The 20510-nt window shown below is 31.9% G+C and overlaps 1 protein-coding gene across 1 annotated transcript; it reads right to left on the reverse strand.

Annotated features, from left to right (window-relative positions):
• Positions 1–5511: 5511 nt before the first annotated feature.
• On the reverse strand, positions 5512–8826 carry LOC115720007 (receptor-like protein kinase ANXUR2). The gene has a single exon (XM_030649175.2). It carries the CDS (start codon positions 8492–8494, stop codon positions 5876–5878), a length of 2619 nt encoding a protein of 872 aa, XP_030505035.2. The 5' UTR covers positions 8495–8826; the 3' UTR covers positions 5512–5875.
• Positions 8827–20510: the final 11684 nt, after the last annotated feature.

Consider the following 20510-nt stretch of genomic DNA (forward strand, 5'->3'; position numbering starts at 1 on the left):
TTGATTCGGTTTGCTTTTATTTCTTCCAAAAATATTTGGGGGTTTATTCTCTTTAATTGTCAAAAGTTTATTTTTGATGCCTGATCAAATATGTTTATTTCTAGTTTAAGAAATCTGGCAATCTTATTGAAAATATTGTTTTGTGTTCTGATAGATAAATTGACTTGTGTTTTTCAAATTTTAGAGATTTTACTTGAGATAAAAAATAATCAATTCCTCCTAAACATATCCGAGTCAATCAATCAATAGTTAATGTTTGAGCATCCTTTGTGTATCATTGTTTGAAGCTCCTATGTAAGAATAGAGCTACTTGCATCAGCGGGTGAAAGCCGTCTTTTGAGTAAGTTGGTACATTGTAATTTGGAGTTATGAAGAGGATACACTACCATAGAAAAGGGCTACCACTAGTGTAGGGTGACAACGTCTTCATGGGTTATAAATTTTACATTTAGAAAAAGATTTTCTTGTCAAATGGGTAATGTTCTCTTGCATACACTATCACACATTTATGCTTCAAACATTACAAGAAAAATACTACACCGTTTGTTTAAAAATAAAATGTGTGTCAGACTCTTACATGTTGATTGATTTTTTTTTAAAGAATATGTGTTTGTGACTGAATTGTGCTTTTTTTTACTCGAATATTCTTTCTATTTTTTCAAAAATCACAAGTATTTTTATCTCTATCATACACTAACATCTATTTTTATTTCGCTTGTCTTATTTCTTTTACAGGGTAATGCTCATTGATCTTAGGTAATTTTTTTTGGGATTTTGTCTTTCTCGTTTATCATTTAAAAAAAATCAAAGAATTTAAAGAAGGGCCAAATTAATTGTAGATTTGGTGAAAATTAGCATTTTATTTATTTATTTTAAAATATTCTTGGTCATCAAGGCATTTATTTTTGTTAACTAATCTTTTTATGGTATGTTTAATATTTGTCATCAATTAGTTATCTTTGTTGCCATTTTAATTTGATTTTTCTAAAAAAGGGGAAGTTTTTCTTGGGCTGATCGTGTAGGGTTTAATGGATAATATTTTTGTGGATTCTTTTTTTCTCTTTTCTGAATAAAAAAAAAAGAGATTTTTTCATGTTTCCCTTTTAAGTTGCAAATCAATCTTTTTTAAAAGGGGTATTTTCTTGGCTGATCTTGTGAGGTGTTGTGCTTTGGCTTTTTTTTTTCATTTTTTTTTTGTCTACACGATTTCTTACTCTCTTCTTTTTCATTGTGTTTCTATCACAAAATTGTATGTGAGTGTTTTTGAGTTTCAATTTTTTTCTGCAAAGAGAAAAATGGTGAAGACCCAAATAGGATCATCATCCAAGGCTCCTGCCCCATCTCAAGTCCGACCATCTCCATCACCTTTGGCTTCAGTTTCGACTACACTCTCGCGTGCAACTACTCTGATGGCCTCTGTTGGTCGCACCACCAAGACCAAGGCTTAAAAGAAGGTTTTTTCTCTCTCCAATGAGCATCCAATGGTGTTTCCCGACATTACTTTAGATATTGGAGTCAATGCACCACCATCTGAAGTGGTGGCGCCATCTTGAGTAAAAAATGTTGGCTCTTTTTCAATTTAACCTTCGGTAGTGGCTAGGGCAAAGGATAAATCTAGTTCATCTTCGTCGAAGGTTGTTGGTGTTGTTGTTAGGCTTCTCAAATTTCCTATGAAGCCAAGTCGATCAAAGAAAAATGAGTTAGCCCCAAAAAGAAAATTAATTTTGGGCACATCGTCTTCTCCGTCTTCTTCTGCGTCTGCTGCAAAGAAGAAATTAAAGGCTTATCCTCCATCTCCATCTTGAGGAAGAAGAATCTGAGTCCAAGACTGATGAGTCTGATGAATCCTTTCTTGCTTGTGTTGACTCTGTACTGGAATCTGATGAGTCTGAGTCTGAAGATGTTGCTGTTCTTGTTCCAGAAGCAGTATCTACACCTGCACCAGTTCCTTCACCATTGTCCTCAAAGGGTAAAGGCAAGAAACCAGTCACTGAACCTATTTCTTATCAAAGGATGAAAGTTGTACACTTTAAAACACATTCTTCTCTATTTTGCTACAATGATAATGCTCGTGACATGGTTATTCATTCGCAAAGAAAATTTCTTGTTGAAAGAAATTATATTTTGAATGATCATCGTCCATATGGTGTTCTTAACATTCTTTAAGAGAGAAAATGGGCAGGTTTTTTGGTTAATTTTTCTAGTTCTGTAGATAGGACTGTTAAAGAGTTCTATGCAAATCTCAATAATGAAGTTGTTCACTCTAACTCCACAATATTTTGTAAAGTGTTTGTGAGAGATCATTGGTTCTCTTTTTCTCCACAAGATGTAGCAAAAGCCTTGCACCTTCCTTCTCTTGCTATTCCAGATGAAGAGGAGAGTGAACCTCTTGACAAGGATGAGGTTCTTATTGAGATTGTGGATCAAAAGATGGTGTGACCTCAAAATTTTGTTATCTCGGTCACAATCTCACTTTCATGTATTTCGTGCTTCACAAGTTTGCTACATTGAAACCGACTTCTCACACTGCAACCATCTCCTTTGATATGGCCTCATTCTTGTACAAGGTTAGAACTAGGCATGATATTGATTTGGCCACAGTCATCTATGGTCAAATCATTAGTTTTCGGAAAGGTATTAAGAAAAATATGAATCTTCCTTTCCCTCAAGTTATTTACAAAATTTTGAGTATGCAGAGAAGTGATATCAAGACAGAGCAAGAAGATTTGGTGGCTCCTTCCACTGCTGCATCTTACAAGGCATCTGCTCTAATTCCTGATACTGTTGAAGCCTCATCATCTCGAAAATCCAAGCCTCAATCTCTTGTGTTTACTTCGGATGACTTTTCTGCAGAAGCTCCTGTTCCAACTGCTTTAGCACCTGTCTCTGCAGAACTCTCTGGTGTTCGAGCTTCACTTGATTCCATGACTGCTCGAGTGATGACTCTTGAAGGGCTACAATGCTCAGTTCTTGATGCTATCAAAGCCTTGTCTAAGGCCCCAAAACCTTAGTTTTTCTTATCTTTTATTTTTTGTCTCCATTCCTAAGCACATTGATAATTTCTTTAGTCTTAGATTTGGTATATTTGTTTCTTTTATGCTTTTGGTACTTTTTTTTTTATTTGAACAACACAAAGGAGGAGAGTAGATACTCAAAAGCCTATTTTATTTTGTTGTGTGTAACTCTGGACCTTCATATTTTGAGGGGGAGTTAAGTTTTAGTTTCTTTTTCATGTTTGATATGAGTTATGCAAGCTTCCAGGGGGAATTCTTCTCTTTATTTATTTTTAACATGTGTGTTGTAGGTTTTTATTTTATTTTTGTCTATAAAATTATCAAAGGGAGAGATTGTAAAATCCTTTATTGACATATTTGATAAAATTGATAAAAATAATATTTGTGGTATTTTTGAAATTGATTTTAATGATTTATTTATTATTTTCAAAAATATAGTTTTCTTTTCTAGTGTGAAAAGGCTTTCAAAATCAGATTCTGTTCTCTTTTGACTTTTTGTGAATTAAATATGAGTTTTTGTTATTTAGAATATTTGATTTTATCTTTGTATTTTTAAATAAATTCTTAATCATATTTATCTCTTTTTTATTTGATTTCTTTATCAAGAAACAGTGTACAACTGTGTGTGTAAAGGTTGTCAAAGTTGCCTTATTTGTTTATGGAAACTTTGCTGAAAAACTGTCTAGGTTCAATTTAATTGTTTGAACGAATTGAGTGTCTATTTAAACAAATTTTAACTTTCCTGTTTGGGAAGATTTTTCATTTATTGACCTAATTGTTTCTTAGTTGTTTGACCACGACATAGAGGATTTCTAGTGTATAAATACACTCTTAGGTCGCTGGTATGGGTTAGCTCTCTTGATGTATCATTTCCTAAATTACTTTCAAAGTTAGAGAGTATTTTCTTTGTTGTGTGAAGAACTTGAGTCTAACAAGTTCTTAGTATTTTATTATTGTGTTATTTTGTATTGTTTCTTGTTGAAATTGTGTAGGTTGAACATCTTGGATATTGTTCATCAAGCTTCGAGAGAAGTCTTCTTCGTGAATCACTTTACGGGAGGAAAAGTGCAAGTTAGCCACTCTTCAAGAGGAAGATTGCAAGTGAGTCACTCTTCGGGAGGAAAATTATAAGTTAGATACCTTTCGGAAGGAAGATTGCGTGTGAGTCACTCTTCGGACTTTACTCATTTTTTGCTCAAGAAATCTACCTGATCAGCTGGTGAAGTGTAATGACTTCCGCATGCCAACCCAACCAAATTTTACGAGTTGAAGACACCTCATGCTGATAACACATTCAAGAAACAGATGGTGTACTATTTCTACAAGCTCTCCACACTTGAAACAAGCAGAATCAAGGATAATATTATAATTACGCAATCTATCTTTGTTTTCATCCAATTCTCAACAACCAACCAAAGTATAAAACTATGTTGTGGAATATTAAATCTTCCCTATACCTCTTTACTCCAACACACTCTTCCCCTACTCTAAACGTAGAAGTTGATAGCCTTGCTTGATTCTATAATCCTCTTCCATGAATCTTTGTTTAGTGATAATTTTTTTTTTGAAAGCATCTTTAAATGCTATAATCTTTTTTAGGAGAGTTCGCAGTGCGGGTAGTGCAGATTTAGACTATTTTTCAAACCGATCCGCATATGCGGTTTTTGTAATTTCTCAAATCGCAACTGCACTGCAAGACCTTAAATCCACAAAATCTGCATTGCACCAAAAAAAAAAATAGTCTAATAAAGTTTCAACCATTAAACAAAAAAAAATTATCTAATCAAACTTTTAATGTCATAATACATATGCTAATCAAATTATTGTATTGAATTGTCTCTAAAAAATTATATAATATGTATATATATATATATTATATTATACATATTATACATATTATTAATAATAATATTTGAACAATAAGAAGTTAAAAAAAAAATGAGAATAACTTATATAGATGTTCCTTAAATTTAATTGTATGGCTTGGCATATGAGTTACTCATATATAAAAAGAAAAATTAAAATATAAAAATTAGTATTTTTGTAATATGTAATGTGGTGCGATTTGAACCACAATTATTAAATTTAAAATTGCAAACCGCACTACACCGCGTGGTATGACAAAAACATAAACTGTAAGCGCAATGCAAAAAGATTTCAAATTGCATTTTTTAGACGTTGTAGTACCGTAGTGTGAGCAGTTTGATGAACAACTCTATCTTTTTTCAGTATCATATCTATTTTACACATTATAAATATTATTAATGACTTAGTGACCTCTTTTAATACATTATATGATATAATATACTTTTATATATTTTTAAGTAAATTACATTCAATAATTTAATGATATGAATATTATGTTTTTGGAATATTATGTTTTTGGTACATTATTTGTAATATAATAGTCTTTGTTTTACACTAATAAAAAAATTCCTATATTCATTTGAAATCACATATGTTCACAGTACTTCAAGGACATTAATAACAATGGCTCGTGTATAACATGAACTCTTGCCCCTTCACTACTATTACAATTCATCAAGAAGAGATTACACTATTTTTAATTGTAAAATTAAAATCTCTACAATAACCTAATGTAATGTCAAAAAACTACACTGTAAGGTTGACATACATGTTTATATAAATATTAGTTTGATCATTTAGAAACACCAAATAGAACATGAAGCTGAATACCAAAAAAGAAGTACTAAGAAAGAAAAAAAACAAAAGAAATATTGTATACAATGAACAAATATAAAGTAATCTATTCATTTGGGTTTTTTCATTATTATTATATTATTATTTTCTTTGATTAAATCTTTCTCAGGTAGCATAGCGATCACCATCAACAACATACTCTATCGTCCTCTCGGATTAACAATTTGAGAGAAGATTGCAGTTGAATTCTGTCCAGAAGTGTCATCACTTCCCAGCTCACTATCACTTCCAAGGCTCAGGTTGTTGTAATGCTTTGCCATGTTCTGGTGTCTTACACTACCATCCTCAGAGCTGGTCTCGCCGCCCCGCTTAGAAGAATGGCTTGAACCGTCCATGTTTTCCTGTAATTGAAGGGAAAACTCAAGGTTCCACAATATGTCATTTAAAGTGGGACGGTCCATTCCATGGTCAGACAAGCACTTCTCAGCTGTATCTGCAAATTTCTTCATACTTTCAGGGTGGATTTTCCCCTTCAATGTAGGATCAATAATGTCTTCCAATGTCCCTTTCTTTTGGCAGTGTAGAGCCCAATCAGCAAGACTGACTTGTTCCTTTGGTAAGCTTGGATTCAAAGCTGGTCTTGCACATAACACCTCAAATAGAACAACCCCAAATGAGTAAACATCTGACTTTTCAGTCAATTGTTGTCTTCGAAAATATTCAGGATCTAAGTATCCAAAGCTTCCCTTAACCACTGTGCTAACATGGCCAGTGCTCATATCTGGTCCTGTTTTGGAGAGCCCAAAATCAGAAACCTTAGCAACCCAATGCTCGTCCAAAAGAATGTTTGTTGTTTTGACATCCCTATGAATGATGGTCCATTTGGCTCCTGTGTGAAGATAGTGAAGACCTTTTGCTGCTCCAATACAAAGTTCAAGCCTACGCTTCCATGAAAGGTGAGGTTTGTTACCTTTATAAAGATGTTCCCTGAGTGTACCAAGAGCCATATAGTCATAAACTAAGCACATTTCATTATCTTCCTCACAAAAACCAATTAGAGAGACCAAATGCTTGTGTCTCAACTCCGAAAGCATCTCAATTTCTGTCTGGAATTCATGAACTCCTTGCTCTGATGATGGGTTAGATCTCTTAATGGCCACTTTGGTCCCTACATCTATAATTCCCTTGTAGACTTTTCCAAACCCTCCAACACCAATGACATTAGCCTCATCAAAACTCTTGGTGGCCTTTTTCATTTCCATAAAAGAGAAACGCCTACAACGACCTTGAGCAGTTGCTGAGAGGTGGCTACTAGCGGTGCTCTTGCCAGAGATTGCTGATTTGCTGGCAGTGGTATGAGAGTTTCCATATATAGGAAGCCAACTTGAAGTGTGCGAATCTATACTAGTATACCTCTTCTTCCTTTGGTAGATTGCAATGCATAATGCAGCCACTATGCCAATGGATACAACTCCTCCAATAGCTCCACCGATGACTTGGGCATGATTTTTCTTGCTTTGAAAGGTCTTCTGTTGTTGCTCATTCTTGGCCAACATCTCAGAAGGCTTTGGGTTTGGACCCGCCAAGTTTTTCTTAGCCTCCATCTTGAATATCTCAATGCCATTAACTATTGCATCATAGTATTCTGGCTTTGTTTCAGTGGCAGGGTTCACAGCTACCCAAAGCTCTTCATCTCCCTTCCCATCAGTAACATACACAACATAATCTTTATAAGTAGGCACAGCCTTTCCTCCAGACCAACCAACGACATCAGCTCCCGATTGAGCTGTTTGGTTGTTGAGAAAGATATTGAAAACAATCTCATTGGGTTTAGCGTATTTAAAATCACAGAAGTGTAATCTCACAAGGTACATATAGTTTGGATCAATTTGCTGGAAAACCCAAGTGAGATTGTAATTCAGGTTCATTTCTTTTGTGCCTCCCATTGATCTAGCTGTCCTATAAACATCAGTTGGGGCTGCGAAGGTAGGTACTTTTTTATAATCAATATTTACATTTGGACTGGCCTCAATCGACACCCCAGATTGAGCTCCATACAAATAAGGGTAATCATCATACCATGTCCTGGTTAAACCTGAGTCATTGGTTGGAGAAATATACTGACCACCAACATTTAATCTATACATAGTCTGCATATTTGTGGTCTTGGCATCTAAGGTTTGGTCTGAAAATCCCATAACTGAAACTGTGTCAAACAGTTCAGGTACCAGAATTAACTCAATACCATTGACAAAAGCAAAACCAAGAGTTGGCTCAAAGGTGAGACCTAGAGAATTAGAGGCAGAAGGAGCTAAGGTGTATTCTCTCATGACATAAGCTTGTGTAAGAGACTTACAAGTGAGAGACGTGCTGAAATTTTTCAGTAGAGTTAAATCATTGGCAATGACATTGAAATAAGATTCCTCAGCATTGTTGCTACCGTAAACTGAGGGGTAAAAATGGAGTCTAAGCCAATACCTTTTCTTGGGTTTGACCGGGAACTTGTATGTTACCTTGGAGGTGAAGATTCTTGCTGTCATGTATGGAGTTTCAGATATAAGAGAAGGGTCTTGGTATTGTGCTCTAACAGAAACTGAGTTTTCTTCATTGATGTATTTAGTATCAGGCTCCCAATTCCTCCCATCTGCATCTTTGGCTGTATTTTCAGTACCACATCCCAATATCAACGAATCCAAGTCAGAGATGGAGCCATGGAAGGAGTTGAAGAGAACAAAAAGAAAAACAAGGAAAAAAGAATTGTGGGTTTTGATATTCATGGCTGAATGGAATGAAATAAGACATAAACAGACGTTGACCATGAAAATGGCGTACAGGAAAACAAAATGTCTTATAAAGAAATAAATAAAAGGTGAGATATATCTTTGAGAAAGTTTTCCTGTACGCCTCAATATCAATTTGATGTTTGGCCTTTTTGTCTATATATTATGTGATCCTTATTTTGGGGGATGGTAACTAAATTCATTTCTATAGTTCGCCATTGAAAGCAACTCAAGCTTTCATTTACAGAGCCTTACCTGGATCATGAGACCAAACCAGGCTAGAAAGAGAGGAGAAAAAATTGTGATCTTTTATTAATTTATTGTATTTTTTGTATGAATGGTTATCTTTTTTTGCATGCTTTGTCTTTGTTTTCTCCATCATTGGTCCTAAGATTGAAAGAAGAATTGGTTATCAAAAATCAATGATATTGAGAAAGAATTGGTGGATGTTTTGTGATAGGTTGTAACATATGTGGAAACTGACTAACTTTAGCGTTGGTTTTCAACCGTTATTAATTGCATAAAATTTTGCATCTTTTAATGACACAATGTCATGCAGGAGAGTTTATGGAATAAAAATTGGAGCCAAATCCCCTGTGAAATTATTATTATATAGAAATTTTAATTACAATTAATTTGTTATTATTGAAAAAATATAGAGAAAATTACCCTTGAAAATGAAATTTTGAAAAAAACATCACAATTAACACTCTTATTTTTAATTGTGAAATATACCCTTAGTTTTATAATTATTTTTGAATAGGTATATACGTAGTGCTTATTACTTTATTATTTTATATTTTTTTTTCTCTCTTTTTGTATATACGCTGGTTTTTTTTTAACATGTATTTATCTACTCTCTATTCTTTTTCTATACTCATATATTTTCAAGCTACAATTTTTTTTCCATTTAATAATAACAATTTGATTTTTTTAAAAAAAAGATGGGATACTTATCAAATATTCTCTCTCTCTCTCTTTTTTTTTAAAAAAAAATCTTTTCTAACGACACTAGTAATTGTTTGGTCTCAAGAATTATACCATTATGACTTACTCTTCAATGTAATCATTTTAATATGTCGAAAACATATGTTTCGTTACTGGTATTAAAAAAGATAATCAAAATTAAGAATAACATTTTAGTTTTTTTTAGCTTAATTGACAAAAAAAAAACAACTAAAATTTAAGTTTTAAAAAAATAAAATATACTAACTAATTTCATTGGTTATTAAAATAAATATTTGTTATTTTATATTCAAAAGTTACTAAATTGTATGCTACATAAGTTTACTTTATGAAGCAATATTGATCAATTTCTATAATATTTTTCAGCAACACCAATAATTATTTGTGCTTAAAAATTGGAGCATTATGATCTACTCTTAAAAGTGGTCATTTTAATATGTGGGAAGTATATATTTTTCAGACCAATATTAAGTAGGTAACGTTTTAGTTACTAAATTGTATTATCTCTTTTATAGAATAATTTTGATAGATTTTGAAAATAACTTATAAGGAAAACTTAAGAAAAATAAAATTTAAGTTACACTGATATTTGTTGGAGCTCAAGAGTGATACTATTATGATCTGTTTTTTTTTTTTTTTTTTTTTTTGAGATGATTCTTTTGATATATGAGAGCCATAGATTTTTTTTCCAGATAAAATTGTAAGAATTAAAAGTAACCTGTAACGCTCCAATATTTTGCCTTATTTTACAAAATACTATTTTTGATGCATTAATTAAAAAGATTCAAAGATGTTGAGAAATACACAGTGGGTTTTACAATGAATATGCAAAAAGGTGAATGATCATTCATATTAAAACAAAATAAGTAGTTGAGTGTATTTTTCTTAAAAAAAAAAATAAATTTGCAACATCCCGCTGAGCTCAGATTACTTTATTATAAAAAAAAAAAAAAAGCAAAACCAAGGCTCCACCGGCGTTCTAGACCGTTTGCTCGTCCATAGCCCCTCGCAGTATACATACCAGAACTGACCCAGCTCATCAAACTTACATTCAATGTTCCCTGTCTATTGCCTGTAGGGGGAAAGTAAGGGGGTGAGCTAAAAGCCCAGTAAGGAAATGATTAACATACAATAGCATTCAATACACTAAACATATCTTAAAATTCACAATAATACGATTCTTTATAACATTAACGTATCCAGTCTTAACAAAATTCTATGCCTTAGCTCATAATTGTAATTTAAATAACTCTAGATATGGAAAGCTATATCATATACCATATATTTGTACTAACGAAACCATTACATATATGTAGGGATCACAACCCTGACATCATACTCATAGCACAATCATAGCAATAACATATAAAAATTATTTCAATCATATCATGTCTTTACCATAACATTGGCATATCATAGTCATTACTTACATAACCTGGGCCTAGCCTGGCTCTAGAATATCCTGGGCCTAATCTGCCCATATAATAACCTGGGCCTATGTAGCCCTACCATTGTTATAGGATAGAGTATCTCTATATTCAACAGTAACATCACTGTATCATACCCCACCATAACAATGTCATACACGAATCAGACAAATGTAGGGTAGGATATCTCTACATTCAACGGCCTTACCCCGTATCATACCCCACCATGACCCCTCATTTGTACCTAAGACGTTAGCATACAACATACAACATATAACATACAACATACAACATACAACATACAACACACCACATACATCATACAACATACAACATACAAATCGTACCAACCATAATATATATCGATTCACAAACTCATATTGTGTCCATACCACACATTCTCAGTACTATATATACATTCATAATAATACATCACAAATAATATTTCAATAGACAAATAATTTAAATTATGCAGTTCAACACATAAAACTACTTAATTTTCTTACCTCAAATCCCGCTGCTTAAGACTTGTTATCTCGTCACTACTACCTATAATAAGACAGGGGTCAAGGCCCTAATATTAAAATTCGTACTCTTACAGTACAACAGAAAGATTACTATTTTTAACCAACAACTACACTAATTCAGTAAAAGTTGTCTTCGTAAAAATTATAGGAAATTCCATTATCTTTCCAATGATATAAAGATCATTAAAAATGGATTAAAACTGAGAGAGGGAAATTCCATATTCCTTCTATTTCTGAGAAGGAATATGGAGTAACGAATTATACGACTTAGCAAAAATACAAACTTTTTGCATTGAAAGGTTCAGAACTAGAAGATAACATCTTCATGAAAGTTTTAGGAAATTAAATTTCCTTTCCAATGATTCCAAAATCTCTGAAATTGGAATTATATTCAAAGAGATATTATAATTTTAGCAAAACAGTTTTGGAAGAACAAGATTCAAGAAACGAATTACATGATACAGAAGGAAACTAACTTTTCGATATAGTATAACTCCGAATTAACGAAATGTTTCTTCATAAAACTTATGTCAAATTAAATAAGCTTTGAAACCATATATAGATCATTAAAAATAGACAATAATTGAGAGAGTTATGGTATTTTAAGTGAAAGTATTTTTTTCTAGAAATAAAAAAAAAAACGAATTACAACAACAGCAGAAAGATGATAATTTTTGACATAGAAGAACACCGAATTGGTGAATAGTTTCTTCATAAAAATTTTAGATGATCGAATAAGCTTTCTAACGATATAAAAATTGTTGGAAACGGATCAATATTAAGAGAGAGATATGACTATTTTACTAAGACAATAATTTTCAGAAAAAAAATAAAAAACGAGATTTCATAGTTTAACCTAAAAGTTCACAACAATAAGTGGAAGAACTCTCTTACCTCTTGATGACTCTTCTTAATCAGTGCTAGATCTTGAAATCTCAAATTATTAGAATGGTGATGATGATCTCAATGTTATGTTGATGAAAATCATGAGTGTTGTTTGGCGAAGAGAACGAAACAAGAAGGAAAATTATAAATCTTTGATAGATAGCGAGATGAATAACTTGTAGGGTATAAGATTTTATGAGTGTCTTCTCTAAGAATTGTGTTCAGGCTGAAAGAAAGAGATTGAGATTGAGTTTTATTTTTTCTCAGGGTTAGAGGCTCTGCATATTACGTATCAAGAATGTGATAGATTTAGGTTTTATAATCTAATTAAACCTATAAAAGAAAATCATAAAATAACCCCTATAATCTGATACTAATTTAACTCTAAAGAGAATAATTAAATAAAAATCTTATTTGTTAGATATAAGTTTTAAATTTGAATTTTAAAACTTAGGGTTTCTATACTAAACTTAATAGGTCGTCACTTTGTAGCTTAATTTTGACCCCAATAAAGTTAAAATTATGATAAATCTATTTCTACATAATTGATAGATCTTTGACTTATCTTTCTAACGCCACTAAAATCACCTCAATCTAAGCTCTAGAACTCTAGATATGATCGTTTTAGTAAAATAGTTTTTAATCCTACGAATTTATCCAAACCTACAAATTTTTTAACATTAAATAATTAAACTCACTAAATATACTATAAAACCCTAATGGACCCTCATATTGGGCTTTAATTAAAAGATTACCTACTTTGTAAAAATACTATAATATTTTACTTTCGTAGTTAATACAACTTTAACTTTCTCTAGAAAATTAGTACAACTACTCTAAGCAATAATATCAACTCACTAACAACACAAAGAAATAAGATAATTATCCTGGCACAATTAATATCCCAAGGAGAAAAAAAAATTAAATACTATTTTAATCTGGATATTACATAACCTTATAGTCTCTTTTATATTTTATTAATGAAAAAAAGAAGTAACCAATAACTTAAACAAAATTCAATATGTCATTTAATTTCATATTACTAAAAATTATTTTATAATTATACATATAAAAGTTACTGTATGGTAGGTATATATTCTATATAAACTTATTTTCATAACATCATACAATAATTATATGTATATTAAAAAAATATATTTATTTTGCTAATATAAGCTATTTAGTAATTTTTGTATTTTATTGTATCTTATTAAATTTTAAATATATTTAAAGGTAGCGTAAAAGTTGCTATAAAAATAAACAAACAAAAAAGTAACATAAGTGTATTTTGATCACTATATAACCATTTATAATTATAATTATTATTATAATTATAATTAACTTGCTAGAATATAGAGTAAGTAACAAAAATATATATGAGATAATATTATCTTATAAACTATTTAGTATCTTAGTATCTTTTTTTTTTTATAACATCTCATAATTTTAAATATAATTTTTCATTTGGTTAAAAACATTTAATAAACTAAAATTTTGCTTTTCATTTTAAAAAATATATATTCCATATATTAAAATAGTTACATCCAAAAATAGATTGGAATGGTACTATATATAAGCCCACCAAACTAATACTGTAGTTTGAAAAAATGATAAAAATAAATATTAAAAAGAAAGAAAGAATAAATTTATGTTAAAATAACAAAATAAAAGAAAAACAAAAAAGAAAGAAAAAAGAGACAAAAAAAAAAAAACTATCAACAAGTGGCCGACAATGACACAATATAAAAAATATGTGTAATTAGTATATTATTTATATTTCGGTACAACTAACACTATTGTAACCAATTAAAATTACTTTTGTTATTTTCATAAATAATTATATAATCACGTATATATATGAAAAATCCCCAAAAATATATTATGTTCTCTAAAAAAAGGGATAAGTTGATACATTAACCAAAAATATCTATAAAATAAATTTAATTGAAATATACCATCTTTGACCAATTTGCCATAGTGGGATTATTTACAAAAATATGGAAAAATAAAGATAAATTTTGATATATATGGCATAAAAACTTAATTACACTAAATATGACATTTTTTTAAATAACTTACATACATGGGAAAAAGTCACGAGTAATGCCACAAAAAACTTTAATTTGTGTTTCTTTTTATTTATTTATTTTTTTAAAAAAATATAAAACTAAAATAAATAAAAAATGATCTCAACTGTAGATATTGTTTTTTTAAACAGAAATTAAACTTGTTTTTTTTTTTATTTAAACTACTGTTTGCTTTTTTTTCTTTGTTTTTTTGTTAAAAAATAATTATTTCATTAAAAGCAGCAGAAAAAAAAATCAGTTTCATCAATATCATCCTAAAAAAAATAGTAATATAAAAAATTATACTCTCAAAATAATACACACTTTAAAAATCAGTTTCATCAACATTGAAAGAAACTAATAATTACATTAAAAAAATAAAAAAAAATAGTTTCATTATGTTATTACAAATTTTTTATTTTAAGTTACTTTTTTATTATTTTGTTTATATGTTCGAAACTTACACGTATATTTTGTTTTTAAATTATTGGTATGCATTGTGTGTTGTTTTGATTATATTTGTGATTAGTATTTTTTTTTTGTATTTTTGTTTGTGTGTGTATTTTTTTTTATTTGATTGTCTGATTAAACTAGTTTCAATTAACTTCATTATTAACATTTATATTTTGTTATGATTTTTAATAGCGTCAAAAATGGTTTCACTTGTCGAAACTGGTTTCACAAGTTTTAACTGTTCTGTAATGGGGTTGCTCCATTTTTATGATATTATTGTATATTTTTTAGTTTATATAAAACCAGTTTTATAATTGTATGATATTTGAACAATAATTTTTATTTTATTTTAAATAATCAGTTTCTGACACATATAATTTTATTATTTTTATAACTGGTTTTTTTTAAGTAACTAGATTTCATAAATGGTTTTTTTTATTGTTCATAATTGAGTTTTAAGTTTCAATTTTTTATTAAATTATTTCCAGAAACTGGTTTTTATTTGTTATTTTATTTTGGTTGTTTTACTAACTGGTTTCTCACATTCCACTATTTTTTTTGTTATTCTTTTATGGTTTTTATTGCATTTTTGTCTCTTTAGTTTTTTATGTTTCTTTTTTTCTCTTTGTTTTTATTTTCTGATTCTCTTTGTTATATTTGCTACATACTGTATGTAATGACCGCTTTAGTAATTTGAATTGGTAAAGGCAATTAGCACTAATTTTTGTTATTTTATAATTATTTATGAATTTATTTAATTGTGAACCCCAATATTTAGAAATAAATATTAGAGTTATAATTTCTCAATTCTGGAGATTTTATTAAACTCTAGGGGTATTATTTAGCTTATATGTGAAATACGCAATTTTTGTAATGTTTGCTCGGCTACAACGGAAAATGCGATGGATGGCTAGTTTGATCACATGGGTAAGTTTAGAACCTTATTTCTTAGTGGGAAATAATTTAGAGAAAATAATTATCGGGTTTAAGCAGGGTTATGGAATTTGACCATTGTACCCCTAAATTTAGAAATACCCTAAGTTTAAGTCAAAGGGCATTTGAGTCTTTTAAATGAGTAGTGTGGTGGTTGCCTAGGGAGGTGACATGTGGCTCTTTTTTTTTCAGCAAGTAATGAATTAGAGAAATCCTTTTCTCATTTGAAGGAAAATCAAAAAATTAGAAAATTCATTCTCTTGAACCCTCTCTCCTTCTCTCTTTCGGCTGGGACCAAAACCAGAGGAGAATCACCTCAATTCAACCTTTTTCTGGGATTTCAGCAAGGGATTCAAGGAGGTTTAAGCTAAGGTAACCCTAGTTCTTCTCTAGTTTTGTTTTCTCAAGGTTTTCATTGGTTTCAAGTTATGATTTTGCTTGTAAGGGGCTGTTAGGTTTAGGTTTGCTTAGGGTTTGAATTTTAGACTTAATTTGAGTTGATTAAGGGTCCTAGCAGCTGGTTTTAGTGTATGGTGTTAGTTTTATGCAAGTTTGAGTTTTAAACTCAAAGCTTTGATCCTTAATGGCAAGTTGAGTTTCTTTGAGTTTTTCTGTGAAATACTGGCTGGAATATATTGTGTATACCCTTATTAGGTACTCTGGAAGGTTTCATTGGATTTGGTGGAGAATTGAGCAAACAATGAAGGGTTTTGGGAACTCTTGTGCAAACCAGCTAGCCGGTTTGCAGAGCCTCAAAAATCGGCTAGCCGGTTTTGGCAGGGTTCCCCGGGCCTTTCATTTTCTCAATTTTTGTCTTTGCGGTGCCTTGGTTGGGTGTTTCCCCATTTCCAGAGTTAAAATAACCTATAGAAAGTATAACAGAACCTAGGGTTAAGGTTTTGGGTTTCCCGGGATTAGGGTTTTAATCATGTAACTTACCCGGTTTCAAAATGTGATTAGGGCATCCATCTAGCATGAGACTTCCGTTCAGGTCGGCCAGCACACTTGAATTCGGAAATGCGGTAAGAACTGAATATAATGTATGATATGAATATCTGAGTGTATGTATATGTTATGTTTATATGCATGCTTAAGTTGTTAATTGTACTACCAACACCTGTACGGTTATGATACAGAGTGCATTGGTATAGTTAATGTTGTTTGAGAGTACAGTACAGTGATACCAACATAAGTACGGGAAAGTGCTGAGGTGTGTGGTATATCACTCAGTGGTACTCAAGGTACGAAACAAACCCTACCAACACTCGTACAGTGAGGTACGTTGTGTATGGGGTATAGTGGCTGTACACTAGTATTGAACGTTCTTGCTCATCTGTTAAGCCTTGTAAGTAGGTGTATGGGCGCCTATTTACAGGTCGGAAATTATATGATATGTTATATGCATTTCTTACTGAGTCTGTCGACTCACAGTTCTGCTTTCATGTGTAGGTAAAGGAAAGGCGAAAGCTGAACAAGAGTGAACCTGAGCTAGGGTGAGATAGTACATGTCAAAGCAGCGCGACCTGGAGTGTTCGGTCTCGGGACATCTGGGGATTGTATTTTGTTAGTCGCTGTGCGACCTGTAAAATGTGTATTTTAGAATATTAACTTTTGAAAATTTTGAAAACGGGATAACGACACTTGTAAATATTTTGATATATTATAAAGTTTATTAGTTAAAATAAAAGTTTTAATTTAACACGTTTTTCAAGAAATTTCTTTGATAAGAAAGATTGCACTGTAATTGAAAAAGCACTGTAGCGTGCCTTAGCATTAGGGCGTTACAACTTTGGTATCAAAGCCGCCATGTTTGTCTACCGAAGCTTGCTAAGACATCTACAATCTTCATCAGAAAAAGCTCGGTTCGCGGTTCAGTAAGTCTGTACTTGTTTAGTACTTTAAATAATTGTGAAAGCATGTTAGGAAGCATATTAGATTTTAATTAATTATTTTAAAAGTGTGTTGCCTTTAAATTCCTTAAGAGTGGTGTTAAGTTTTGATCGCTGTCTAACCTGCCTGGCTTATGGGTTCGCAGGCTAAGTCCTATAAAATGGACGCCCCGCAAAGTTGAGACCGGAGGCGGTCAAAGAAATCCCCAAAATCCTCGTGGTCGCGGTCGTGGCCATGGCAGAGCTCAGGGTGGTCGCCCTGTAAATCCACCACAAGCTCCTCCGTATTGGGAGCAAAGATTTGCGGAAATGCAAGATCGAATCCCCCAATAGGATGAAGAGATTCAGAGATTGAGGCAGCAGGGTCCTCCTGCCGTGCCTCCTCAACAAGTTGCTCAAGCCGTTGCAGTTCCAGCGGTGCCAGCAGAACAACCTGTTGTTGGCAACCGTATGGAGCCGTTGTATGAAAGGTTCCGGAAGTAGGCACCTCCAGTGTTTCTGGGAGGTCCTGATGTAATAAAGGCTGAGCAGTGGCTCTCGGTGATTGAGCGTATTCTTAACTTTATGAGAGTGGTTGGTAACGATCGGGTGACTTGTGCCACTTTCCAGTTTTAGGAGGACGCTCTCGTGTGGTGGGAGTTGATAACCCTCACTCGAGACGTCACAGTGATGACCTGGGAAGAATTCAAGGAGTTGTTTAACTCCAAATATTACAATGAAGTCGTCCGCAGTGCAAAGCGGAAAGAGTTCACCGAACTGGTTCAAACCGAGGGAATGTCTGTTACTGAGTATACTACTAAGTTTGACCATCTGGCCAAGCTCGCTGTGGGAATCGTGCCAACTGACTTTAGGAAGAAAGAGAAATATTTGGCCAGTTTGAGTGTGAAGATTAGGCACGATTTGGTGATTACTACTACCGAGACAACTACATATGCTGAAATGGTCGAAAAGGCTTTGAGAGCCGAGGGTGCGGTGAAATTTCTTCAGGAGCCCTGAGTGACTCCGAGTGTTGGTGGAACCCCCACTTTTCCTACTCCTGTTGATGATACGGATGGTGGTGACTCCACCACTGATCAGAAAAGGAAAGTTATGTTGGGTTTTGTGCCCTAAATAAAACCCATTTCAATATAATCAGATTTACTTATTAAAAAAGATCAGAAATAACATTTTATGTTGCATGGTTCACATGATTTATTTCATGATTATATATAATGTATGAATTCTCTTTAAGTCCAGAACATATGAATTTGTTAATGATTATAGTGTTGTCAGCACAGTGAAATATAATCTTAATTATATGTTTGAAAGTTTATTCCCTGATTTGTCAGAACACTGGATTTAGACTGACATGGTATAATCAACGATAGGTATTCTTACACCTTGGAAAAGTGTTATGTGTATTCCAGGACATTGGCAAAGTTTACCAGTATCAGATGTATGGAGTATACATCGGAAGGGACCGATATTGAACTTTGATTAGATATATTAGAATTTACCGTAATATCTATTCAATTCAATATCACCTGTTGATCCTAGATCAAATAATCTTAATCCTAATATGATTAGGTTCAATCTCAAGAGTGTTATTCGTGTTCTTTGATTTGTTAGTTAATCCTACTTTTGGGTCAGGGTGATACGTACATTTTGGGAACACGGTAGTGCAATTGAGTGGGAGCGCTAACATAAATATGGAATCTATAACTTCTATTTGGTGAATAAAAAGTAAAGGATGATTTCCTTCGAGCTTAACCAAACGAAAATAAATGGTGGAGTACCCATTTCACTTAGCTGAAATATCATTTATACAGGGTTAAGTGTTTTAAGGATAAAATATATTGTAGGGTGTTACGGTAATTTAATCCTTTTACAGTGTAAATCATCTATATAGAGGATCATTGATCAAATTAGGATTATAACAATGGATAACTAATGACGTATCTATATAGTGGAACATATAGAGCGTTCTATATGACTGAGAGTGCAATTCCAAGTTCTAATAGTGGATTCAATAAGGAATTAATATGTTAGAGAATTTACTTGGTAAATTCGGTTCGACTTATTGGAAGCTCGGTTATATAGACCCATGGTCCCCATACTAGTTGAGACCATACTGCTTGTAAGACTCGGTTAATTGATTTTAATTAATCAATTATAATTCTAAAGTTAGACTATGTCTACTTTATGAATTTTCACTAAGCAATGGCGAAATTGTAAGGAAAAGAGATTCTAGGTTTATTTATTAATTAAGATTCTTTATATGTCTAAATTAATAAATATATTAAATGACAATATTATTTAATAATTATTCTTAAGTTATTAAATAATTAGAATTGACATTTAAAAGGTTAAATTGTAAAATTGGTATTTTTGAGAAAAATGGGAATGAAAAATAACAAAATGGGAAAGTTGCAAAGTGAGGCCCAATTTCCTTATATGGGCCGCCCACTATGCAAGAGGATTACCATTTTATTTTTTTCTATTATTTTAATGCCACGCAATTCTAACCTAAACCTAGAGAGCATTCTATAAATAGAAAGTAATAGCTTCAGGAAACAACACACAATTGCATCTCATTCTTTTCTGAGAGAATTCCTGAGCCGCCACTTTCCTCTCTCTTTTCTTCTCTTCAATATTTTGAAACCCTTGAGTGATAGAGTAGTGCCCACACACATAAAGTGGTACCTCAATCATAGTATGTAAGACTATGGAAAATCAGCATCAAAGAAGGAGAGAAAGAGATCCAGATTCAGATCTTGATAATGCTCTGCTACAGAGAGGAATCAAGGGCTATAGATCTGAATGGAATGAGTCATTATATTCTGCTACACCACATGTAAGGTTTTCTTAAACTCTTATGTGTTTATTTCATTGTTTTAGAATTCATATTAGGATGTTAATCAAACATACTT

The sequence above is a fragment of the Cannabis sativa genome, chromosome 2 (genome assembly GCF_029168945.1).
Source record: "Cannabis sativa cultivar Pink pepper isolate KNU-18-1 chromosome 2, ASM2916894v1, whole genome shotgun sequence".
Classification (NCBI taxonomy): Eukaryota; Viridiplantae; Streptophyta; class Magnoliopsida; order Rosales; family Cannabaceae; genus Cannabis; species Cannabis sativa.

What these genes read in the sequence shown, in the direction of transcription:
- LOC115720007 (XM_030649175.2), bottom strand. Translation starts at nt 8,494, where the DNA reads ATGGTCAACGTCTGTTTATGTCTTATTTCATTCCATTCAGCCATGAAT.